This window comes from Nansenia antarctica (assembly GCF_963989245.1).
Source record: "Nansenia antarctica genome assembly, chromosome: 4".
Taxonomy (NCBI): domain Eukaryota; kingdom Metazoa; phylum Chordata; class Actinopteri; order Argentiniformes; family Microstomatidae; genus Nansenia; species Nansenia antarctica.
In genome coordinates this window covers 41,382,673-41,408,441 of record NC_137689.1, presented here as the reverse complement: position 1 = coordinate 41,408,441, position 25,769 = coordinate 41,382,673, and the positions used below count along the sequence as shown (strand labels likewise).

The window sequence follows — 25,769 nt, the reverse complement described above, 5'->3', positions numbered from 1 at the left end:
TGAGACGGCTTGGCAGACATAGCCAGGCTAGATGTGTTCAAGTGTGGGCATGCTGATAAGACATTCAAGCTTGGGAGCAAAAGAGCCAATTCACTCTTCAGTCAAACATCAAGACGAGAAGAGAGAGAGGGGATGTCAAAAGCAGAGGCATGTCTCAAAGACATCTTTCCCGAGTGAAATGCGTGTGGATGCCACATACTAAAAAGGGGTGGAAGAATATGAAGATAAAAGAAAAGGACCAAAGCTCTTCAAGCTGCTGTATCTGAAAGGGCATTGAGGAGAGGAGAATGGTGAAGAAACAATATAGGATGGAACAGTGGTCAAGGGGAGTGTTGGATTGGTGGAAGGTTGAAATGAGACAGGCCAGGCAAAGAACCAAGATCCAAAGAGGCCCATATTCTCTACCTTGGCCGTCTTTTTCGGAGAGTCTTTGGGCTTCATCACTTCGGGTTTCCCTGTCCCCCCCCCTGCAGTACCAGCTGCTCCAGTCAGGGTAGGAGACGGTTTGCCGTGGGAAATGGCTGCAGTCTATAATCAAGAGGCAGGGTGAGAACTCTGTACAACACAAACACTGACATGTACAACACAAATAGCTAAATCACTGTCTTATTAGTGCACTTTGGCATGTAACTCTGAGACTTGAGGTAGCATGAAGCTGCCCATCTCATCTGAGGTCATATTTGTATTTCCCCTTGTGGCTAAAATGAGGATTTACAAGGATAAACTGATCCTGGATCTGGTCCCACAGGCAACTTCTACTCAGAGATTAAATTTAGCAGCCATGGAGAGGTCACAAAGGGGTCAGTTGGTGAAAGCATGTTATTTTGAGTGAAGAGAGTGTGGGGGAAAGGTTACCTTAGGGCTTTCTTTAGGACTGCCTCTGGCCCCAGGCATGTCAATAACAGTTGCACCTGCTACTGCAGCGTTAGGAGAGACAAGTGCAGTCTACAAGATGCAAGCACAGGAAACAGGAAATTATGATGATGCTCACATCATGAGCTTACAGCACAAATGTTATGCACCACCCCACATTGGCAGTGTGTTAGAGCACTCACTGAATTCTCCAGCATCATAGGGTTGGGCAATATTTGGAATTGCCGATTTGCCTAAGCTATTATTGAACATATGCCCAATAGAACCGTCAAATAATATTTGTGTTATTGTACAAAGTTAAATGGTAAATGGACTGCACTTATATAGCGCCTTTATCCATAGCGCTTTACAACGGCCTCTCATTCACCCATTCACACACACCTTCACACACCAATGGCGGCAAGTTACCATGCAAGGCACCGGCCCGCTCACTGGGAGCAATTTGGGGTTCAGTGTCTTGCCCAAGGACACTTCAACATGTGCCCAGCTGGGGCTCGAACCGCCGATCTGCCAACCTTGCGATCATTAGATTACACAGCCGACCCGCGTCATGGTCATGGTGTCACACAGCTGGCCCGCTTTCTCAAAAAAATATTGTGGTCTAGCAGTGTACCGATACTTTGGGTTTGTACTATTCATTTGATATAGCACTTAAGTACTTGACTAGGCAGGGTTCGACAGTAACGCTTGCCCGCTTGCCCGGAGCAAGTAAAATAATTGCCGGGTTTGTTTGCCTAACGGCGCTGCTGGATCCTGGATATTTTTACCTGTGTGCAGGAAGAACAACAACGGCGCAGGCGCCAGACCAGACTAGATGATCGTGATGTGAAGATATTATTAAAGCGTATGCGATGTGACGGGTGATCGACAGGCCTGCGCCGTCTGTTGTTCTTCCTGCACACAGGTAAAAATATCCAGGATCCAGCAGCGTCGTTGGGCTCTGGCAATTTTTTGACTTGCTCCGGGCATTTTTTGGGGCCAAAATCCCCTGCAATATTTTTCTGTTGGTACATCAGGCATCACTTTGGCATAATGTAAGGAATATAATGACCATTAGGATTTGTTTGTTTACCGTCAATTCCAACAGGAACACCGACACATCGTGTTCATCAACCGAGACAAATTCAAACGGTCCGGTGAACGGACATTACTGGTCATTACCTCACAGACCAGAAGGATTAGCACCGGCAGGGGAGAGACCCCCCCAAGGGCAAGTTCTAATGAGAGTCCATTATAGCCCTGGGGCACTGGCTGGGTCAAAACCCACTATATCAACACTGGTTAAAAACAACCTTATCACTCATCGGGCCCTATTATGCACTTCTTAACTTGCCGTCTTAAGTCTTAATTAAGACGCACCGCCAGGTTAAGACCTACCGCCACCCTTATTATGCGCTTCATACGCGCTACTGCTATTATGCAGGTGTCGATAGGCGCCCACACATAAGACGTAAAACTCCCGTGCATATATTGCTCATTGTGGGAGTGTTCATATGTTAATGAAGTGCACTAGGCGCCCCTGCTATTATGCGATCTGACTTTGCTCCTCACGCTAAGAAGTGCTTTGAAAAGTTCTTAAGTTTAGACTTCATGCACGTTTTGAAACACGAGCGCGCCTCCGCGGTTTGCGCATGCATGTGGGCACACATGAACACGCACGTGGCTCCACGGCAAGACGTCAATTACGGTCACAGTATAAATGCTTTATTTCAGAAGGGAGAGGCAGAGAAGCGCGCTGACCTCCTTCTTAGGACTTCCATAATAGCATAGCGCTAATGACTCAACGCAGCCGGTTCTTAAAGGGAATGGCACCTGGCACGCTGATTGGGTTGATTGAGAAGACGCCCAAAACACACCCATGACTCATTTCTTTGCTTAGCGCCGGGTTTTAGGCGCCCACTACCGCACGCATAATAGCAAAGTGGCCTTGACCACGCCTCCACGTCTTAAGTTTAGATCTACCGCCTCGTCTTATTGATGAAGTGCATAATAGGGCCCATCATGTTCCCAAACGGTGAACTATCAGCAGCAGTGGCGGACTCAGGCTGTTTGAAGGGCAGGGGCGAAAAGAAAAAAAGGGCACCTACTGCACAACATGGGACCCCATCAGTGCACATGGCAGGGTTTGACGCTTACCTTTTCCCCAGGTAGCACTGTGCTACCATGTCAAAAAATTTAGTAGCACACCAACAATTTCAGTAGCACAATGAAAATTGCGCAATTTTCGTATGACGCCAACAAATTATCATAATCATAACATATCAGAATTATCATAACCGGCTCTTGGCCGTAATAAAAATGGAGACTCACACAATGTAAAGGGGAAGTAAGAATATTCATTTATTAATAAATGATTCATGAATAAATAAATAATTAAGCCCAGGCGAGATAGTGTGCGGAATTGATCTTCACAGCAAGGTCTTCTCTCATGGCATCCGCTATCTGCCCGATCATGTCAGCGCATCGTTTGTCATTACTATAGGTTGGATTTAATTCAACGCCATTTTTCTTGTGAAGGGCGAATAATTTGTGGAATTTAATAAATGGGATCTCTTCTTTTGCCACGTAGTAAGCGATGTTAAACTTTAACTTGAGCTGTCTTTTAATTTCCTCACTGGAGCTAGCCTTCAGGCGTCCAACAGCTTTCTCAAGGGGCTTGTTCTGAGCTGACATGAAAGCTTCCCTGCATTTCACATGTTTGCGAGACAGACCATGTTTTTTCACTGTGTCGCGTTTCAGCTGTGCGTCTCCTGACACAAACCCGGTCTTTCCAGCTAACTTCATGTGGGCGACACACCACTTGCAATACATCTTCCCTTCCTTCAGCAACAGCCACGGGAAAGATGTTTGCCACTCGGCACTGTACCTGTAGACCTTTGTCACTTTTGTCAGACCAGACTTCGCGTTGGCAGTGGCACCGCCATTATCACCGCGTGGATAATGACCTTCCCCCTCCCCTGACACACTTTCTGACCGGGCGCTCTCCTCCTCGCTTTCCCAGTCTCTGTTTTCTTCGTCACTCTCGTCTCCAGCTGTAATGTTGACTCCACTACCCCCCTCTACCTCCTCTCTGTCTGGAACGGTGCTAACATTAGCCTTGCTAAAGTATGCCGTAATCGGATTCATTTTAACAGCGGTCTTTTTCTGACAGGATTTTCAAATGTAAATGCGCGCTTGTTGTGCTTGCGGGTCACGTGTCTGTTTTTTTTTCCTTCTGTTTTCAAAGGATTGCATTGGTCTAGATGCGCTGTGATCTTATTAACGAACATAAGATTGACTGCGCATGACAGTAGTTCAGCTTTAAATTTATTTTTTATTTTATTTTATTTTATTTTTTTATTTTATTTTTTGTCGCACTGGTGCGATTGAATGTATTTCCAAGTCGCACAGAAATATATTCACTCGCAAATGCGACCAAAACAGTCGCACTGTCGAACCCTGCATGGTCAAGTTTAGACCATTGGAAGGGCAGCCAATAGGGCACATACTCTAATTTTGCCACTCAAAAGGGCACTTTAGTGTGACGTTTTTCAACTGTGGGGGCACATGGTCAAGTTTAGACCATTGGAGGGGCACCAATAGGGCACGTCCTCTCATTTTCGCCACTCAAAAGGGCACTTAAGAAAGACGTTTTTCAACCGTGGGGGCACCAGGAGGGGCGGTCGCCCCCCCTGCCCCTGCCAGTGATCAGCAGTGATATCATCATCATCATCATAATATACTGGCAAATGACAATTCTACATTACACGCTGCTTTCCTTCATAGCTTGTTTAATAACAGTCCAACCAAAGCCTTTCCCTGGGTTTTGTCCTGAGTCACCTCAGGCTGGCATCGCTGCCCTGGGCTGTCACCAGTGATGTGAATAACGGCGTTAAAATAAACGGCGTTACTAACGGCGTTATTTTTCCCAGTAACGGGTAATCTAATTGATTACTATTTCCATCGTTATAACGCCGTTACCGTTACCGGTAATTCAATGCGGCGCGTTACTACTGAAGCTTCTCATTGTCATCCGACCTCAGTCACAGCTGCAAAGGTGTTTTTGTTTGTTTGTTGGTGAGGGGAGGGGCGAGACAACCGCGCAAGTGATCATGATTGGCTATGGTAGAGAGAATGTCATGGTAAGCCAACCATAGTTCAGTGTTGTGCGGATGTTTCTACACACAAACCACACGCGCGCACAGCACCACACACACACTCAAACTATCAGAGAGATACACGCAGCAATGGCGAGTCCCGAGTGTTCTGAGGTGAACGTGGCGTTTTCACGGTGGAAGTACAGGCACTATTTCAGTACTACTTTAAAAGCACTTCATATTGTTTAACTGTTAACTTTTGTAATGAAGAAAATACTTGAAGTACAATATGTCTACCAGTTGTGGTCTGTTGAAGTACAATAAATATGAAAAGTTCCCTGCTGAAACCTGCTCAGAAAAAATCTATCTTCACAAGAAGATCACATTTATCTTCTAATATGGCAGTGGGTAAGCTTTTCCTTGTCACATTTGGCTGACTGACCTTAACTTAGCCCGCTGCACCGTGGTAAAAAGTAATGCAATAGTTACTTCCCCTAGTAACTAGTTACTTTTATAATGAAGTAATTCAGTTACTAACTCAGTTACTTTTTGGGATAAGTAACTAGTAACTATAACTAATTACTTTTTTAAAGTAACGTGCCCAACACTGGCTGTCACCATGGCAATGTCTGGGCACAGGACTGAGAAATAATAGCTTTAGATTAGGACTCTCGGGGTGAGGAGGACTGAGATGCTGTTGTCCTGACTGGCCAAAGCTTCCAAAGCTTCCAAGCTCAGATCGTAAATCTGATCTGTGCTTTGACCAAAACCTATTCAGAGGGAGACTTCCAATAATAGACAAAACCCCCACAGCAGCAGCAGCAAACTGTGACGTTCTTAGCAGGCCCCAATTACCTTATGGGGCTTTTCCACTAGCGGGCTGACCCGGGTCAGCCCGGGCTGGCCTGCTTCTTTGGCGCTTTTCCATTTGTCGGCCTGGGTCGGGTCAGGTCGGGTCGCTTTTTTAGCTACCCATCGAGGGCAGGAACCTTTTTTGAGACCCGGAACCTTTTTGCCAGGCTGCGTGTGACGTATGACGTTACAGTATGCGCTGCTTACAGGTACTTTCTGTGATTTCTGGCGACACCAGTTAGCAGTGAGAGCTGAAGTTGAGACGCACACACACTCATGCACACGCGCAGACACACACACCACACACACACACACACACACACACACACAGAATGGAGAATGATTGATTGATATTACTGTAATGGTTGGTTAGTGCCCGTCTATTTTATTGCTAGTATCTGTACAGTGTTAGCGTCTTGTCTCGTGTGCTTATCAGCTAGTTGCAGTGACAAGTGGGCTTGCACAGTCACAACGTGTTCTAGTTAGCACAGTCACAACGTGTTCTAGTTAGCTGGTTAGCTTGCACAGTCACAACGTGTTCTAGTTAGCTGGTTAGCTTGTACAGTCACAACGTGTTCTAGTTAGCTGGTTAGCTTGCACAGTCACAATGTGTTCTAGTTAGCTGGTTAGCTTGTCCAGTCACAACGTGTTCTAGTTAGCTGGTTAGCTTGCACAGTCACAACGTGTTCTAGTTAGCTGGTTAGCTTGCACAGTCACAACGTGTGCTAGTTAGCTGGTTAGTTAAAGTCTAACAGCACCAGGCATGGAGGTCACGCTATTAGTGCAATTAACTGATCAAGGGTTCTGTGAGATGAGCCTCTTAACAAGCCCAGTTCCCCAACATCAGGACCAGACTGAGCTTCTCTGAGAGGCCAGTAACCACATATCAACAAAGTCCTGTGGAACAAAGAACTGTGAGGGGCATGACCTTTGAACACAAGCTTTCTCAATAAAGTGCTGTATGTTTTCCCTTAATATGAAATCCAAACATAACATGGTCACATGTTTCAAGCATACACTGAAAAAGTATGGAATAATTCTAAGCATGTTTTGAATATTCTATTTAGAAGTAGCCTATATAGTAACTATTTCATTTCCATTGTTTCAGGCCGAAATTAAATTCCCTTATGTAATGTTGGGTGTAACCAACCGCCTTGAATGAGAGGAAGAGGAAGAGGAAAGTTTTCTTTTTCATAGTGTTGCTGCTTAATTCTCAACCCTATCCCTGTGCTCTCCTTGAAGGTTTGATAGTAATAACAAATGGGGTCTTCACAAAAGCAGCACTCTGCTAAAACAGGAAGGAAACTAACAATCCCAAACATCGCCCAAAGAAGAGGTCAAAGGTTAAACAGACAGGAAACTGGGATGTGTCCCAAAGAAAAGAAGACAATCTGCAGCCTGACTTCATTATACAGGGCTTCTTAAAGGTTTGTGAACCCTACAGGGATGGTAAACTGGTAAAGATTATCAAATCTAAACCCCAGTTCATAATAAAGACATTCCAAATGAAGGACACAAACCCCCAAAATATGAGATTTTCATTTCATTTCACATTTATTTAAAGAATGTAAAAATATGTGAACCTCTTTAGTAAATGGGCGGAAGGGCACATCGTCATAGCAACAACTGGATGGGAGAGCACAAGACCGGAGAGGATGGAAGGGTTTCATCAGAGGCCTGTGTTTCCTAGGGAATTTAAAGGCCTATGGAACTAAGTCTTCAGTCAATAGCTTGTGGCACCTCCATTAGCAGCGATAACTAGGACTTACCACTAATCAGTCTCTTATCACTAATCAGTCTCTGACATCTGTTTTGAGGGATTTTTGCCAACTCTGTGGCTCTTGGGGATATTTTGTACTTCTAGGCCGGGTTGCTGTAGTGTAAATGATTTGCCACACAGTGGACTGATGGAGCTCAAATCTTGTTGAGATGATTTTATAGCCTTCCCCAAACTGCTGTGCTCTCACTAACCTCTTCCCGAGGTCCTCTGAGATCTCCTTTCCTCTCCTTTGATTGGTTCATTTGGTACCCAATTATTTACCCACCGGATTCTATTTACCTACTTGATTTAGTGAATGCAACTTGGGCATCTTGTCAGATAACAATACTGGTTCTGATTAAATAAGGATTTCAAGGTCTGAGTTTCATTTTTCACAAAAAAGTCTACAATTGCACAAGGGGTTCACATACATTTAAGCTGCACTGTATGTATGTGAGAGAGTGTGTGTGTGAGAGAGAGATAAAAAGGGAGGGGGGGGGGCAAAGACAGGAGATAATTACTCCATATTGACAAACAGAGTGTTGAGAGAGGATTGTACATTACCTCAAACTGTGCTGGCTTCATGGAGGAGACCTCAGGGGTGGGCGCGGTCTGCCTGGGTTGTGACTAGAGAGAGAGAGAGAGACAGAGAGAGAGAGAGAGAGACAGAGAGAGAGAGAGAGACAGAGAGAGAGAGAGACAGAGAGAGAGAGAGATTTACTTATTGGCCAGGATTGACTGAGCATCTCTCCAATCCCTTGATGAAAATGACATGGAGGTGTTGCATGCAAAACAGGCCTGATATTCCAACCAAACTAAATTGCTGACAAATTGCATTCCCCTAACGTTGCATCAATGTTGATCCAAGTCCAAAACACTTAAAACAACACACACAAGACATGTCACGCATAGAAAAAAAAACAGATGATGTGATGATGATATGGTGATATTTCTGTTAGAATACTGATGTTGAAATGGAAGAGCCCTGAGGCCTGTTCGTGCTGGCAGAAAATCACTCTGACTTTGCACAAATCTCGCATGAAAATGAGAGAGAAACATCAACACGCAACACTATCCAACTAGCAGTTACGTAATATCATGTAGCTATCCCGTTTCACTGATAAAAAAGTGAATTATTAATTTGCAGACTCTACCTTATGTTGTTGTTTTTATTATTCTTCATTTGCCCCAAAACATTTCATTACACCATCGATGGCTGGCTGTATTATGGGTAAATGACAAATACACCTTGATTTGATTTGATTTGCAACTGGAACTAGCGAACCGCCAACATGAGACCTCAAGAGGAAGAAGGAGGGGAGGTGATAGTGTAATAGTATCATATCTGCTCGTCACAACAAAGATCATCTAAATCAGGGGTCCCCAAACTTTTTTCTGTGAGGGCCACATCATTTTTCCTTTCTGTGATGGGGGGCCTGGGTCGGTCTCCAACATAAAATAATATGGAACGGAGTGGAATGGAGGCGGTTGCGCAAAGCAATTGCGCGCAGGAGAGCACTGGTGGATGCAAAGTAAACAAAGTCTAAATGATCACCCTTGTATTGTCTGGGCATGATTCACTCAGACACCGGTGTCTGATGGAGTTAACTGTTGTTTCAACTGGTAGATCAATGTACTAAACCCAACTGGTAGATCAATGTACTAAACCCAACTGGTAGATTCCCAAAACAGGGCCTATTCAAATAAAACTCACTGTGTTGGCAGTTTAATAGACTGAGTATAGGTGTGTGTGTGTGTGTGTGTGTGTGTGTGTGTGTGTGTGTGTGTGTGTGTGTGTGTGTGTGTGTGTGTGTGTGTGTGTGTAGAGAGAGAGTAGTGCTTTCAATGATTTGAATAGACATAAACAAACATACATACTATAAACCAAAGTACCTCAGCTCTTACACAGAACATGACATAACCATGGAGATCTATGATAACATTTGCATTGTGTCTGTGATCAGGGTGTGGGTGTGTACTGTAGGACTAGGACTACAGCGTCAGATGATTATTGATGATTCAATGTCTTAATATGTATGTTTTAATTTCTTTTTATTCATATATTTAAAAGTATTTATGAGTGATTGTATGCAATCCACGTGTGTGTGAGTGTGTCTTCAAGCCTGTGAACAAACCAGTCCAGTGAGCTCAGAACAACTGTATAGCAACATTTTACAAAGAGATAATAGGATGGATGTTAAGAACAGACCGACAGAGAATGAAAATCTTACAAGTTGAGTTGTACATCAAATGTTTAGTCTTCAAAATCCTTATTGGAATCTGATCATCCTGACACTCTTCATATGGATTCTGGTTTTTGCCATACTTGGAGAGGATTGTTGGTCTCTCTGACAATATTACATCATCCTTGTCGAGTGGGAGTAGTACAGTCATTGTTGACACATTTGAGCAATACAAAGTCACAACCCAGGTCAGGGCCTAGCCAGTGGATTCGTCCCCCAGATCTCCGGACGTCACGTGACTCGAGTCGCGTAACTTTGTTTACGGCGCCATATTGGCAGAGTAGAAAACAATGGATGCAGCACCAGCGCCAGTGGCAACTTCAGACCATCTGAGTTTACGTCCCACTTCACCCTCTTAACACTTAATCAGCCATGAGGGCTCATTTGACCTCTGTGAGTAAAGATTTTTTATATATCTTTGCACTCGATCACATTTCAGGACCCTCCTTTCATGACTTTTTCTAGAACATATTATGTGCGTTCTACCACCCAGTATCCTTACATTTTCAAAATCACGGATAAGCTAATCTAAAGCTATTTTGCCATTTTTCTGTGTAGGAAGCAGGCTAATTTACAAGTGGCCAACTAGTGGTCGTTGTGTGTAAATAGCAGCTTAGCATTGTTAGCAGCTTAGACCCCCGAGGCGGCTCTTTTAGTAGGTAAAAGGCATTTTCCTCTCCCTTCTCTGCCTGTCCTAAATATGGTAAGGTCAAGGTTAAGGACACATCAGTCAGGCACTGACACATTTAGCCATGTTTCAGAGATCCCAAAAATGTCTGAGGTTTGATGGTGATGCTTACATGGTTTGATCCCTGTCTGTGTCATTGCTGCTATATTTCAATATATATTCAGTATATTGTTTTTAAAGGCATCTCCCACTGTCCCCTCTGTCATGTGACCACTGATCCATAAGGGATTGGATACGTGAGAGTAAGGTCACCACACTCCTGCTTTCACCCAAGACAACCTGTAAGATAGGAAGGAAGGAGGGAGGGAGGGAAGGAAGGAAGGAAGGAAGGAAGGAAGGAAGGAAGGAAGGAAGGAAGGAAGCATCTCTAAAGTCTTCAAATAGGGCCCCCTCTCTTAAGAGGCTTGGGAGGAAGTTGAGGGAGAGGAAGTGAGGTCATAACAGGCTGCACTCCTTTTGGGTAAATATTGTTGGTTGCCAGGCAACACATGAGAATGAATGAAAGGGAAGATTAAGAAAGGGAGGAGTCTTAGTATTGCACCGGCATTCTGACTAACTCATATTTCGGTGACTTTATTTGAGTAGCCTAGTTGTATCCACAGCCCTCTATTTAGATAAATAATGTTGAATGCTGCCAAACATGATGTTTTTGTCTTCTGAAGCCTTAGCTTGACTAAAACATAGTAGAAAGGAAGAACCTTGGTGACTCCCCTGCCTTGGGCACGAACACTTTGTCAAGCTGCCCTCGAACAGGAGGTACAGGACCCCGGCCGCTAAGACAAACAGACTGAAGGACAGCTTCTACCACAGGGCCGTCAAGGCCCTGAACACAGAAAAGGCCTAAGTTCTGGGCCCAGGACAGTCCGGACGGATTGTATGGCAGCTAGTGCTGAGGCACAAACATGTACATTTTCAAGCCTGCAAACTGTGACACTTTAAAATAATGTGAAAAAATACTTTCTTGTGCAATATGACAACCCTAGTTGACTATCTGTGCAGTATAGTACAGTGGATTGTGTACATAGCCTTTATTGATGTAAACCAGCTCCTTACCTTCTTGTGATTTTATGCATCTATGCTTTTTCTAAAATGTGTTTCTTTTTCCTTTCCTAAACACCAGGGGAGCCTCCCCTCCTAAATTTCGTTGTTTGGTACCTGTACTGTAGCAATGACAAATAAAGTCTATCTATCTATCTATATCTATCTATCTATCTTATGTTGTATTTTATGTTGTTAAACTTGAGGCTGGGAGCTAATACAGAGAAGAGAGCCATGTTTTAATGTTAATCAACAATATTAAACTGTCCTGACTGAAATGTTACGATTTGTTGCTATTAGACTTTCATTTAATGAATTATTCCTCTCCTTTTATAAAGCCATGTGATCATAGCAGAGAAGGAACATCTAACTGCCAGCTCGTCCTTTGTTCAAACCAACCCAAACCCAACCAGGGGCAAACCAGGAACACACAGGCTTTACTGTAAACAACCCAAGCTTCTCCTTTATAATAATCTCATTGTAATGGAGCTCAATATCCTTCCTGTCCCACTGACATCCAATAAGTTATCACCAAGTCCTTCTTTGACCTACCGGCATACAACCTACCAGAAGCCAACTTCAACTTACAGTATACTGGTCTGGCTAAGCTCGAGTCACTAAAAGCACACCCCAGACACATCAGACACCAACTCAAAGAAGCCCATCTTAATGTATCAGCTGAGGAAGTAAAGGGACAAAGGAATAATAATAATAATAATAATAACTTTTTATTTATATAGCACTTTTCATGCAAACGTTGATCTATTGGGCTGATATGCTAGCAAAAGGTCTTTCAGATATTCTGGTAATGTGTCAGAGAATGGGGAGAATGTGCCCCAGACCAGTGTGAGAAAACTAGACCCTTGACCCATGACCCCTCACACACAGCAGAGGGTGACTGGACTCCTTCAGGGCACTGCAGCAGTTTTTTTTCCACTCTAGCCAAAAATAGTAGTGTATGACTAGTTTTTACCATGGAATCTTTATTTATTCAAAAGCAGTCTTTTTTATCTGACATAACAGGTTTATATTTACCAATTCCATATGTTGGTTTAGAGGGAATCATGCGTGTAGTAGAAAAACTAAATTATAAAGAAATTAGACATGTTTAATATGTAGTTCATTTTCATCATCTTTGTCTGTGAGTGTGAAGTCTTTATGGTATGTTTTATGTTATCTTGTGGGATAGTTTGTGGCCCGCAGAGGAAGGGAGAAAAAGTAGCTCATTAGTTGGTAAAGGTCTCACATCTGCACATGACTTCATACCCTGCAAGAAATAATTTATGTAAACAGCTAGCCTAACTGTTGATTTGAAACCCAAACCCTTTTACTTTGTTCTAATATGATAGGCTTATTGTGATGCCTCCCATAAGAAAATACCAATCAGCAAATACCAACGCTGAATCTGACGTAGAACCAGATAGAACTGTGGATGCAGAGGAGAATTAGACTTTGATAAATGGCTGAATACTTATATGCTTGAATGCTTGATTGCTCGTCATCAAGAGGTTCTCCCAGGCCTGACCAATAAGCATCACTTGACCACAGCAAATGTCTGATGTCTCTTCATTACTGACCACTTCTAGGAGGACTTCAGCGCCCTGCGTAAGTCATGTGACTGAAGCATTGTTGTGACTCGTGGCTCGACACTCCAAAGGTTTGGATTTGAAATCTGTCAGAAAAGGCGTTGTAATTTCTTAACGGTGAGTCAATATTAATGTCATAGTAATTGTTTCATTTCAAAACCAAATCCTGAAGTGCAGAGCCTAAAGAAGAACACATGCTTCACTGTCCCCTGTGTAGGGCACTGTACAATGGCCCAACAATATACACTCACCAAACACTTTATTGAGAACATTACACTAATACTGGAAAGGGCCTCCCTTTGCTCTCAAAACAGCCTCAATTCTTCGTGGCATTGATTTCATAAGATGTTGGAAACATTCCTTTGAGATTCTGATCCATGATGACATGACTGCATCACACAAATCCTGCAGATCTTTCAGGTGCATTTACAAGCTGTGAATCTCTTGTTCAATCTCTCAATTCAGATCTGGTGACTGGGAAGGCCGCTGAAAACACTGAACTCATTGTCATGTTCATGAAACCAGTCTGAGACGACTTCTGCTTGGTTACATGGTGCATTATCATGCTAGAAGCACCATTAGAAGATGGGTACATTGTGGCCATGAAGGGATGCATACGATCAGCAACAAAACTCAAACAGGCTGTGGTATTCAAGACATGATTGATTGGTATTAACGGGCCCAAAGTGTGCCCAGAAAACATTCCCCACACCATTACACCACCTCCACCAGCTTGGACTGTTGACAGGTGTACAGGTGTTCCTATTAAAGTGTCCAGTGAGTGTATATGTCATTTAGCATATGTTGTATCTACAGCTACTTTCAATATAGCAAGTGCATACATTTTATGGTGTATATGATCCCAACGGGAATTGAATCCCCAGCAACGCGTTGTTGGCGTTATGCTCTACCAACTAAGTTACAAAGAAGCACAGATATGATGAGGGCCAATAGGTGGAGGTCGTTTTTGAACAGGGTGTTTTGTTTAGCCTGACAAAATTAAAAGGCTTGCAGCATGCTTGTTTGGAAAGCCCCAACAGTCACGGCTTGGTGCTTTCTCACAGGTGACCTATGAGAAGGAGTCCACCCCTACATACCTGTCATACCTGTCATCTGCATACAGGTTAGGCTAGCACGCAGAGAGAACCACCCAGATGGCTTTTATACAGGCAGGTAAACAGTCCACCCCCCACATTGAATACAGTCCATTTATAAACACACAATGCAACTTGGATATAGTACTGGGTAGGGTAGGTACCAGGCTCAATCACCACATGCATACCAGCTTTGTCTCAATGGCACCACTGTGAACACAGAATCCACCACACGAATCCATCTAGAAGGGTCTAAACAGCATTCGACCCTACTGGAGGACAACGAGGCCACGCGGCCAAGAATATTGACTGTGTCTCACTGATGAATATGGTAACACTAACGAAAGGGTACAGTTAGCCTACATACAACTTTCAAGTCTCACAAAAGATGGTCAATGCAAAAGAAAAAGTGGCAACACCAACTGATTACCAGAGAGCATAGCATTACCACTGATTACCAGAGAGCATAGCATTACCACTGATTACCAGAGAGCATAGCGTTACCACTGATTACCAGAGAGCATAGCGTTACCACTGATTACCAGAGAGCATAGCGTTACCACTGATACAAAGACACTTAGATTTAGATTTAGTAATCTACAAATTAATTAGACCCCTATACTTTCTTTTATTCTATTTTTTGTTTCTTTTTATTTTACCACTCGATCTGTGTGTCTAGAAAAGCGCTATATAAGTCTAATGTATTATTATTATTATTATTATTATTATTGTAAACAGTGCGCTGTCCTTCTGCACATGCGGGTCTGTTCACGGCCGTGGAATGTTCACACAGGAGTCAATGTAGGTCAAATATAGGTCACATTTTAAAAGTGATGTGAACTGCTAAACCAAAAAATCGGATCTGTGTAAAAAATCGGAATTGAGCATCAAGACCTACAGTGTGAACGTAGCCTAATTGAGAGTAACCACAGGTTGTACACCTAGGGAGTAGGACGCCTAAAGGCTTTTATCAGGAAGTGCAAAAAAAACGATCTAACAACTGCTAAACAAACATTGTTACAGCATAACAAATAATAGTTCAACAAAATCATGCTTATCTGAAAGTAGTATGTATAAGTATGATTACTTATCAGCGAGTAGCAAAAGCGCATTATGACTTCCGCTCATTACTGCTTTAAGTCTAAGCATAGTCTACTACTGCATGTTCTAGTGCTGTATGTTGCTGCATGCATCTCCAAACTCTACATCAGCATGTCTGCTCACCTGATTCCTGCAAAGCTTCCTTCCTATTCACCCAACGTCCGCCTGCGTCTACCTGAGTCCAACGGGTGGCAACATTCCAACATTCCATAACGTACATTCTTAACAGGTCAGGCCTGAACTAAACCAAGCCCAAAATGCTAACCTCGTGACGGGGTGTTTGATGACAGTCAACAAACAGGATGCTTTCACATACACGGCTCACTCAATGCTCATACAGTTGTACCTGGTTGAAATCAGGTCTGGGACCAGGGAGGGGGCGGTAGGTGCCACTCTGTTTCAAGGGGGAATATGTATATGAATATGTATTGTTGTCAACAAGAGGAATTATTCACAGACTAGTTTGCATATCAGAATGATGCACAGACACCAGGAGAGATACAGTGAGACACATTTACATCTTCAATACTTTACTGAGATCCACGTTGCAATATTACAGTGCAAATATTTAAACTCCCGCGGTCATACAGATGCCTTTAACATGTACACAAGTACACACATACAGTACACACACAGTACACGCACACACGCACACACACACACACACACACACACACACAGTACAGACACACACAGTACAGACATACACACACACAGACACACACACACACACACACACACACACACACACACACACAGGTAGCAAAAAGCAGTGAGCTAGAGTTACTGTCTACAGTGGCAACCAAAGAAAAAACATGTTGACAGTCACTGATGATAAACTGTGTACCAATATCAGTGTGTCACAGAGAGTCACCAGCCTCTGCCAACGTAATGTGACTGGCCAAAATAGACCTGCAGCGGCTATAAAAACCAGCTACTCTGAAACCAATTGAAACAACCGCCTAAGCAACTTTCCTTCCATTCAGCACAACTGGAAACACTTTTGGAAGGCGTTCAAAGGTTGAGTCAGAGTCCTATAGCCACACCCAAGAAGAGTGGCCGTACGACAACGTCACTGGAACACAAGAAGCACCATTGTAATTATATAATAATATAAATTATAATTATTGTATTATAGAGCAAGTCAACGTAGCACAAAAAGAGCAAATGCTACGCTGTGGTAGATGCTGGATCTTATCTGTGTGACCAGACAGGGTTGTTCCTCCTAGAGGTTGAATAGGAGCTTACCTCAACAATATGAGTGTATGAGGGACTCTTCAAATTGCTTCTCTGAACTGTGTATAAAAATGTACGACAATGTCATTCTGTGCCCCACCCTAAACAGACACACGCGAAAAAGTCTGGACATAGCAACACAGCGAACTGCTGTGGTGACTGTGGAAAGGCTGGATGAAGTTATCACCATTGCTAAATGTTGTCATGACTAATAGAGACTAGCAATAGAAAGTTAGTTACACAGCTAACTGTTGTGTTCTCTGAGGAAAGGCTGGAGCAAGTTCGCCCCATTGTTAAATGCTGTAATGACTAATAGATTAGTACCAGGAGGTTGGCTACATAGCTAACTGCTATAATGATTACAACGGGTTTGATATAGGCCTAAAACATACTGCAGCTCCTGGACTGGTGCAATAACTGTGCCAGTCTAGCAACACAGCACCTACTGTAAAACTGTATGATGTAGAGAAAAGAGCATGACTAAGAACCATTGTCACAATGTACAGTGGGGACAATTCATATTGTGAACGTGAGTTATTAATGTCTTCAATCATGTTTGACAGTGGATTGAAGTTTACGTGTCACATAATCAAAATGTCATGGTGTGTGTGTGTGTATGTGTGGATGGCTGGTACTGAGTAAATAACATTTAAATGATCTAAGAAGCTTGTGATCATCATGTCTACACGTCCAGCAGCATTCTGATGACATCACAGACTTCTCTCCCTCCTTAAAACACATCTTAACAGTCTGTCTTGGTCCTAATGATGCATAGTATATATTCTCTCTCCCCGGGGGTACAGATAAATGATTGCCAAGCTTTCTGTGATGTAATGATGTGAATATCATAAGCCCCATGGACCCTGAATGAAACAAACACTTTGGAGTCTAAAGGCAGTGGAAACGTCTGTGACACACTTGGCTAACCACCACAGTTGCTTGCTTATGCTATATACTAGAGTGATAAAAGTGAGTTGATTTGTGGCTGGTGCAAAGGGAGAGGAAACCACAAAACACACACACACACGTACACACTAACTATATTTAAATGTTGTAGAATGGTACGTACCATAGGTTTTAGAGTGGAAGTATATCCTGTATATATCCGTGCTGTATATTCCCTGTTGCTGTCTTGAGGCTGGGTTACCTTAAATTCCCTGATCCTTGACGTATATACGTCTCACACACACACACTCACACATATACACGCACTCATCCACACTCACACAAACACGCGCACACACACACACACACACACACACACACACCCAAAAACCCACTGCCCCTCCTTCTGGAACAAGCCCAACAGGACAGTACGGCTCAAACCCCTCCCCTTCTCCCACAAGGCAATGTGGCTGCCTGGACGTGATTGGCCAGAGAGGGACTGTATGCCCACCCACATCTCCGAGCTAGCCAGGAAAATAAACAAGACCAGTCAGTTTCCATGTGTGAGGGAAAGTTTGGGCTGGGTATGGTTTTGTGTTTGATAACAACAGTCTACCACAATAGTCTACTGATCGAGACGACCGTAGCTATTTGAGAGTCTCTATCTGAACGCTGGACACAGACATAGTTTGTGACGGAATGGAGGCAGGGTGACAAGAGGAGGTGGCTTTGTTTCTGCAGGCCTGTTTGGCAGGGCCAGGGTGTGTCCATCACACTCACTGCTTAGGAATCTGCACTGCAGAGCCAGTCAAAACAGAGAGAGAGAGAGAGAGAGAGAGAGAGAGAGAGAGAGAGAGAGAGAGAGGAGAGGGAGAGGGAGAGGGAGAAGGAGAGGGAGAGAGAGAGGGAGAGAGAGAGAGGGAGTGACAGAGTCACATGCAGGCTCTAGCCCCAACCGCACCCTTTATGCAGAGAAGGAGAGAGAAGACAGGGAGGGTGAGAGAGAGAGAGAGAGAGAGAGGGTGGTGAGAGACAATAAGGAAAAGAGAGGGAGTGTAGGAGGAAGAGAGGGAGGGGAATGAGGGAGAAAGAGGCTTAGAAAGGCAGACACACTGTACATAGAGGGGGGAGGGAGAGCACATTACAGAAAACAGTCAATAGAAAATACAGCTGTTCCAAACACAGGCACAGACAAGCTCACCCTTCCCAAACACCCGCTTCAAAGGTCTTAGCTAACCCCTCTGAAAACAAAGGACAATGTAGCAACAGGACATTAGCCAATAACATGGTAATGTGACCTCATGGCTACAGTATGTATGTGTCCACTGGGGCTGGTTTCAAATCAATCAAACTAGAACTTCAATGTCTCGATTGTTTAACACTAACTTCTCAGATAGAACTATTTTTCTTATATAGAGGTCTGAAACCTTGATAGGTAGACATCTGCAAGTGAAAGGGGTAAACAGAGAGGGCCACGTCTAACAATGTGGTGCCCCCTAGTGTCCAACGACAGATTGACTGAGTGAAAATGAGTGGAAAGATTGTCTCGGTAGGTGAATATAATGGATAGCAACTGATTGTAGTGCTTTATCTGCACTGGTTATGCACTGTTGTCCAGATAATAACAATCTATGTTCAGACATATCTGCCAAATGCATATCGATTTCAGTGAAATACAATCAGTAGTCAGGTGACTACTATCTGCACTGGAAACAAACGTAGACTGAACTCATTTATTAACTTAATCACTTATTAACTTATTAACACTAGAACAGCCCTGGGTGGGGTCATTTGACCCTGTGAGTAAAATAAATGTTATATCTTTGCACTCAATCAAATTTCAGTACCCTCCTTTCATGACTTTTCTTAGATATGTGCGTTCTACCACCCAGTATCCTTACATTTTCAAAATCACATCAGAATAAGCTAGTATAAAGCTAGTTTGCAGCTTTTCTGTGTAGGAGGCAGGCTAATTTACAAGGCGGACAACTAGTGGTCGTTGTGTGTAAACAGCAGCTTACCATTGTAAAGACTATGGTCATTTGACCCCCGAGGTGGCTCTTAACACGTCTGTTCTAGTGTTAAGTGAGCATTAAATAAAGACACACCTACTAATAACTATTCCTTTCACCTTGTATATTGTATATTACCTGGAACATCAGAGCTTCCCTCTACTTCAAGGCCCATTTCACATGGTGTCTGATCCCATGCCAGCTGACCTGAGACCTTATGAGTGTGTGATTATAACACAACTCTCTCCCCATAGTGATCCGCAACGCCCCCACCCTGGACTCCTTCAAATCAGCCCTCAAAACCCATCTGTTCACCAAGGCCTTTGGCCCCTATAGTAGAGGCTGTTAACAACTTTTGACTTCAGTTCATGCAACAAATGTCCCCTTTGGCATGCAAGTACCTTAGGGTGATAGAAAAACTTTTATCCAAAGACACAAGTGAGATCTGCTTTTTTTTCAAAATGGCCGCCAACAATACATCAGAGCCCATTGGCAATTACCACACCCCATATATTTGCTACTGTTATAGCTATAATTACAAATTTGGTGTCAAACTGTACATTTGTGGGGTCAGGGAATCCAATTAAATAGGTTTCAAGGATGAAACCCAATAGTTTTCTTCTTAGCATGACAATCTGGGGTAAAATATGCAAATTCCATAACAAATTAAGTGTCATCAAGGTGATTTTCCAAATCTTTTATTTTAAATTGTTTTAAGAGGTCCAGTTACTTGCATAATGTTACATGTGTCCTTTAGTAGCATTATATTTAGACCAATCAGGTGCAACCTAAGCAAACCATGAAAGGATGTACGGTGCAAACACATCTGTAAAGTAGTGTCCAATGGTCACGGCACTTCCAGGACGAAGCATTTGGACAAGCACAGCACCATCCAGCACAGCTGCAGTTGTCACTGGTCTGTGGTTTTGGAGATCTCTGGGAACAATGCAATCTAGAATCTCTTGGCTCCATGATGCATTTTTCCTGTCAGAGTGAGTAAAGGGGGATGAGTGAGTGAAGGTGGATGATTGAGTGAAGGTGGATGGGGAGAACTTTCATGTGAGAATACTGCCTCATTGGTTTTGTGAACAGAATGAACAGCCAACAAAAGTTGGGTCACTTTTGCTTGTTGGTCCTTCACAATAGCCACTTCTGATTTGTTGTGTGGTTGGGAAAGTGGAGCCATGAACAACTTCAGCGTGGTATGGTATGGGAGCAGCGAATGCCTCTTCTTGGGACCTGACCCGCTTATCCACAAACACTGTATCGCTTCATTCCGATGTCCTTCACCTCCCTTACATTGTTGATCACATAGTCGAATAGTATCTAGTACTGCAAATCAAGGCTACCTGCCAATTTGAAATAAATCAGAAAATTACCTTGTAGACAGCTTGAAATGTTGGATACTGTTCATGGTGCCTCTGTTCTTCTGACTTCTTTGTACCCTCAAATTCCTGGACTAGGCGTGCCAGCTCAAGGCGAACAATCTGCTCTCCGTGAACTGTGTCTAGGTCATCCAGGTTCTCTATGACGCCACCATGACTCTTGAGCAAATCAATGAGTTGCTCATGCATCTGGTCATGAGGGATCATGGATAATGCTCACCTTGACTTCTGCCCTATGAAGTGACCACTTTGGAACTCCACAAACAGAGCAGGATGTCGCCCTTCTAGTGTTGCCATATCGTGGAGATGGATGGGCAGGTTCCGGGCATAGTGGGTATGTTCCAGTGCAAATACCCATGGCATCAGCGAATCAAGTGTCTCCATGTAGAGGGAGAAGTTTGCTGAGCGACAGGACGTGACAAACTGACTAGGGCTGCAACGATTAGTCGGCATAATCGACGACGTCGATCATAAAAACTCGTCGACGTGAAATTTTAGTGTCGACTAATCGTATATAAAAAAAGTTACAATTATTTTTTTTTATTTTTTTTTTTACGGGAGCCATGCAAGAATCAGCTGGGTAAGTTTTAGCTAACGTTGTTAGCCAACTGGCTAACGTTATATTGTTAGGTTTGTAATGTTTATGTTAGCTTTACTGTTACATGTTGGAAAACAACGTCTCATGGACAGGGCTGTACATGCTATGAGCGTTTGTGCTATTAATTTATTTGCCCTGTGGCACGCGTGTGACAGACAGAGGCGCTTGTATGTAACGTTACGTAGCAGGGGTTTTCCATGTTGAAGCCAGGAGAACGCGAGATGAAATGAAGTGAGGGGTGGTCGCTATTAAAATACCAGGTAGTCATGGTGGATGATCATGAATGATGCTTGATAAGTGAATGCTATTTCAATTATGTTGAGTCCACCAGCGAGCTGTCTGTAAGATAAACAGCGCCAAGCGTAGCCTACTAACGTGAGCTGTCTGTAGTCTAGCCAGCAATGCTAGCTAGCCAATCAACTAGCTCTGTGAGCAGCTGTAGCTTGGCGTAACGTTAGGTTAGATAGCTAGTTAAGCCGGATTTATGCTTCTGCGTCGCCATTTACGCGCAGCGAAAAGCCACACGACTAATCGCGACTAATCGAAAAATAATCGACAGATTAGTCGACTACCAAAATAATCGTTAGTTGCAGCCCTAAAACTGACACAAACTTACTTTAAAAAGTACTGTATATGAAACACTAGGAAAATGTGGAAGAGCTGTACTCTTGACTAAAGAATATAATAATTGGTTAAAGGAGTGAATGTGACTTGAACATGTCTTACCTGAAGAATGAGAAGATCCAGCTCCATGGACTTGAACCAGTAATGTGCTTGGGGTTGTGAGGCACACTGCATCTTGAGCCATTCATCAAAGGGCAGAGGGATGAGGCCCCTTAGCTCTTCGTTGTCATTTGTTGCCTCTCCACGTATTGATCATATGCCTGCTTCATGAACACATAGAGAGCAGCTACAGACACCTGATGCATGTACCGGGCTCTGCAGATGTGGTGAACACCAATGAAGAACTGAGCTTTGCCACTAGTTGAGATACCACTGTTGGTAAGCACTGGTCCATCCACTGCCTTCCAGCCAGTCTCCAGACACACTCCACAGCATCTTCTCTGTATGCATTGGCCCCAATGTTACCAGGAAATAATCCTCACCAAGCTCTGTCTGGGGGAACTTCCACTGAAGTTTATTGGCCAGGGTGCACAGTGGTTGATCAGCTACCATGACTGGTGTCTGATCTGGATTTAGATAATTCAAGGTTCTCTTTCCCTAGAAGGTTTCTGACTCTCTCCAGCCACTGGTAACCTTCAAGGATGTTGATGAGAGGACGGGAGGCTGGATGAGGATGGCTGTTGGTATTTAGGGCAGGTACATACAATACCTCATCAGTTGGCAGTGAAACATCTAGATCCATGGTTGTGTAGCAAGCTGTCAAAGTTTTCACACCCTTCTTCCCCATCATAGCTGGATCTAGGATGTCAGTGAGAAGTGGCTCTCTGAAGAGAAGTGCTGCTGAATGCTGATGCATGTTCCATGGAGGGCTGATGCTGCTGTTGTACCACACCAATCTGTTCCCAGTGATTGATCACTGAATTGGCGATGTATGTGCTGTATATTTCCAAGCGGTGATATGACACACATAGTCCTCGATTATGCATGGCCTCCACCAAATGTCTGCTGCCAGTTTGAAGGTGTAGTTTCATTGCCAGATATAGCCATGCTGGCGTTTCCTTCTCTTTTTTATGCTGAGAAACACTGTCAGGCTTCTTGGATCTGTGTCTTACGGAGTTGAAAATGATTTGCTGCCCAGTGGATGTTGCCACCTGGGACTTCTCAGGTCCAGGAGGTGGCTGATCAATACCTGATCCATCAAGAAGCATGTGTAGGAATGACCTTAGCATGGGAGGGATCGGATCTGCTTCACAGAAGTTTGAGAACAAACCTGTAAAAGCCTGCTTCATGGGGAGATAACATTAGAAAGGTCTGTAATCAATAATAAAGTTATACCAACCTCATGTGTTCATCTCAAATTTCTGTCATCTCAACATTTTTGTCACATCTGGAACATTTGTCACAGCCACTGGTACACATTGACTTGCTTAGGTTGCACCTGATTGGTCTAAAAATAATGCTACTAAAGGACACATGTAACATTATGCAAGTAACTGGACCTCTTAAAACAATTTAAAATAAAATATTTGGAAAATCACCTTGATGATCACCTTGTTTTCATCCTTGAAACCTTTTTAATTGGATTCCCTGACCCCACAAATGTACAGTTTGACACAAAATGTGTAATTATAGCTATAACAGTAGCAAATATATGGGGTGTGGTAATTGCCAATGGGCTCTGATGCATTGTTGGTGGCCATTTTGAAAAAAAAGCAGATCTCACTTGTGTCTTTGGATAAAAGTTTTTCACCCTAAGGTACTTGCATGCCAAAGGGGACATTTGTTGCATGAACTGAAGTCAACGCGCTATATTTTGGTCTAACAGCCTCTACTACTAGTCACTGTTTCTATTTTGTTCTGTTTGTTTTCTGTTTTGTCTGTCTGACCATTTCCTGCAGAGTTGTAAAGCGTCCTTGGGTTTAGCAAAGCATTACAACATTCAGTAGAAACATGACTTCAATTCAGTATATGATTCTAGACTAACTACGTGTCCCAGAGGCTTCGTTAAACAGGAGCACGGTCAGATTACCACCATGTGGTTTGAACTGGAAGCGTTTCCATGTCAAAGACACAAGGGTAGTACAACGAAGAACAGGGGTGTTCAGTCATCAGTCAAAGTATCGACAACAACACCCAGAAGTGTCACCCAGATAGGAGACAAAGACGAAGAGTCAATTCAAGCCGAACAAGGACATTCTGATATGTTCCACATCCACAACCACTGCAGACATGCAGAACTGGAGAACGTTCTCACCCCAGCCAATCACACACCCAGGTGAGTTGTTTGCTGAGACTGACACTTCTGTAGCAGAATGCATTGGCCACAGGTAATATGTAAGCTGATGTCTTCATGCTACTGTATTGGTGGGGAAGGGAGGGGGCGTGGTGATGGAAAACCCCTTTCTAAAACAAACCCCTGTTACGTAATATTAACTGTGTGTATGTGTGTGTGTGTGTGTGTGTGTGTGTGTGTGTGTTTGTGTGTGTATGTGTGAGAGAGAGTGGGTATGTGTGAGAGAGAGTGTGCATGTGAGTATGTGTGTGTATAAGTGTGTGAGTGAGTGGGAGTGGGAGTTTGTGTGTGTGTGTGTGTGTGTGTGTGTGTGTGTGTATGCTTTTACTGGATTGGAATGATTCACTCAGTAACTCCTGGTAACACTTATCTCTGTTGACAACTGAGTGCTTGGCCAAGCCTGGCTCCACCCCTCCCCGGGGAACTGACCAATCAGATTAGTTATTTGGGTGGGGAACAAATCAGTGCCGGTGGGCGTGTTCTAATCACAAGTTCTGTTCCTAGGGCTCTGTTCAGGCAAACAAGGAGTCAGTTCACACCCAACTGTGGAGGACTTTGACTTCAATGAAAGCAAGACTTGTAATTCAGGACGTCCTTTCAAACATTCTGTTTGTATCAAAAGCTACACCATTCTACTTAACGTTAGTAGAAATGTTGATGAACGTTCCTGCAACATTTGCAGGAGAAGTGCTATACATATAAAAGTTATTATTATTATTAGAAAAGTTTAAGGCCCTATAGCAAACACGTGAGCACATTAACGTATCTCTTAACGGTACTGACATATATGTTTTTTAAAGGATGACCTTGTGACTTGGTGGGCTGCAGAGTCAGACATCGGGGTGGCCCGTGTTAGAGGACCTCAGAGTTCTGGATGCGGTGTTTGACCGGGAGCCAGTGCAGACATGCGAAGATGGGGGTGATGTGCTGCCAGGGCTTGGTGCGGGTGAGAACCCTGGCAGCGGAGTGATGCAAGTACAGGACTCCATTACAATAGTCCCAGGGTTTTTCCTGCATAGAGAATTATGAGGCGGCCGCCTCCGTCATACTTCTAGCCGCCTCCAGCTTTCGACAAAACTCTGACGGTCATATTTTCTACAAGCTCTGCACTCAGTGGATTTCTGTAATTTCTAACTGCAATTGCGGCACTGAGCCGACGTGGTGGCGGGGGCGCTGTTTCGCAAATAAGTTATCTTTCGTTTTTGCTAGCGAAATAGCTGATAGTTCATGTTGACTGCTCAAGGAGAATACATATTTGAAAGTACAGAATGTCATAGAGCCTCATATTGCATTATATTACATTATATTTTGAATGTTCATCTGGTGCCTGAATATTGTGTTTTCCTTTACATAAATAATGACATTTCCACCATAAATTGATGCAGAAAGGGCACAAATTGGTGCATATCAATTCACCAGAATGAAA

At 43.5% G+C, this 25,769-nt stretch overlaps 1 protein-coding gene across 2 annotated transcripts in view; it reads right to left on the bottom strand.

Annotated features, from left to right (window-relative positions):
* The window catches only part of cast (calpastatin), a 64,994-nt gene that overhangs the window by 30,175 nt on the left and 9,050 nt on the right, over window positions 1-25,769 (bottom strand). Inside the window, exons 2-4 of one of the 2 annotated variants that reach the window (XM_080530428.1) lie at window positions 8,125-8,187; window positions 856-945; window positions 406-528 (exon numbers count right to left, since the gene is read on the bottom strand). In XM_080530428.1, coding sequence (XP_080386554.1) covers window positions 406-528; window positions 856-945; window positions 8,125-8,187 — 276 coding nt within the window. The remainder of the gene's footprint in view (window positions 1-405; window positions 529-855; window positions 946-8,124; window positions 8,188-25,769) is intronic. The other variant, XM_080530429.1, reaches the window with a different exon arrangement.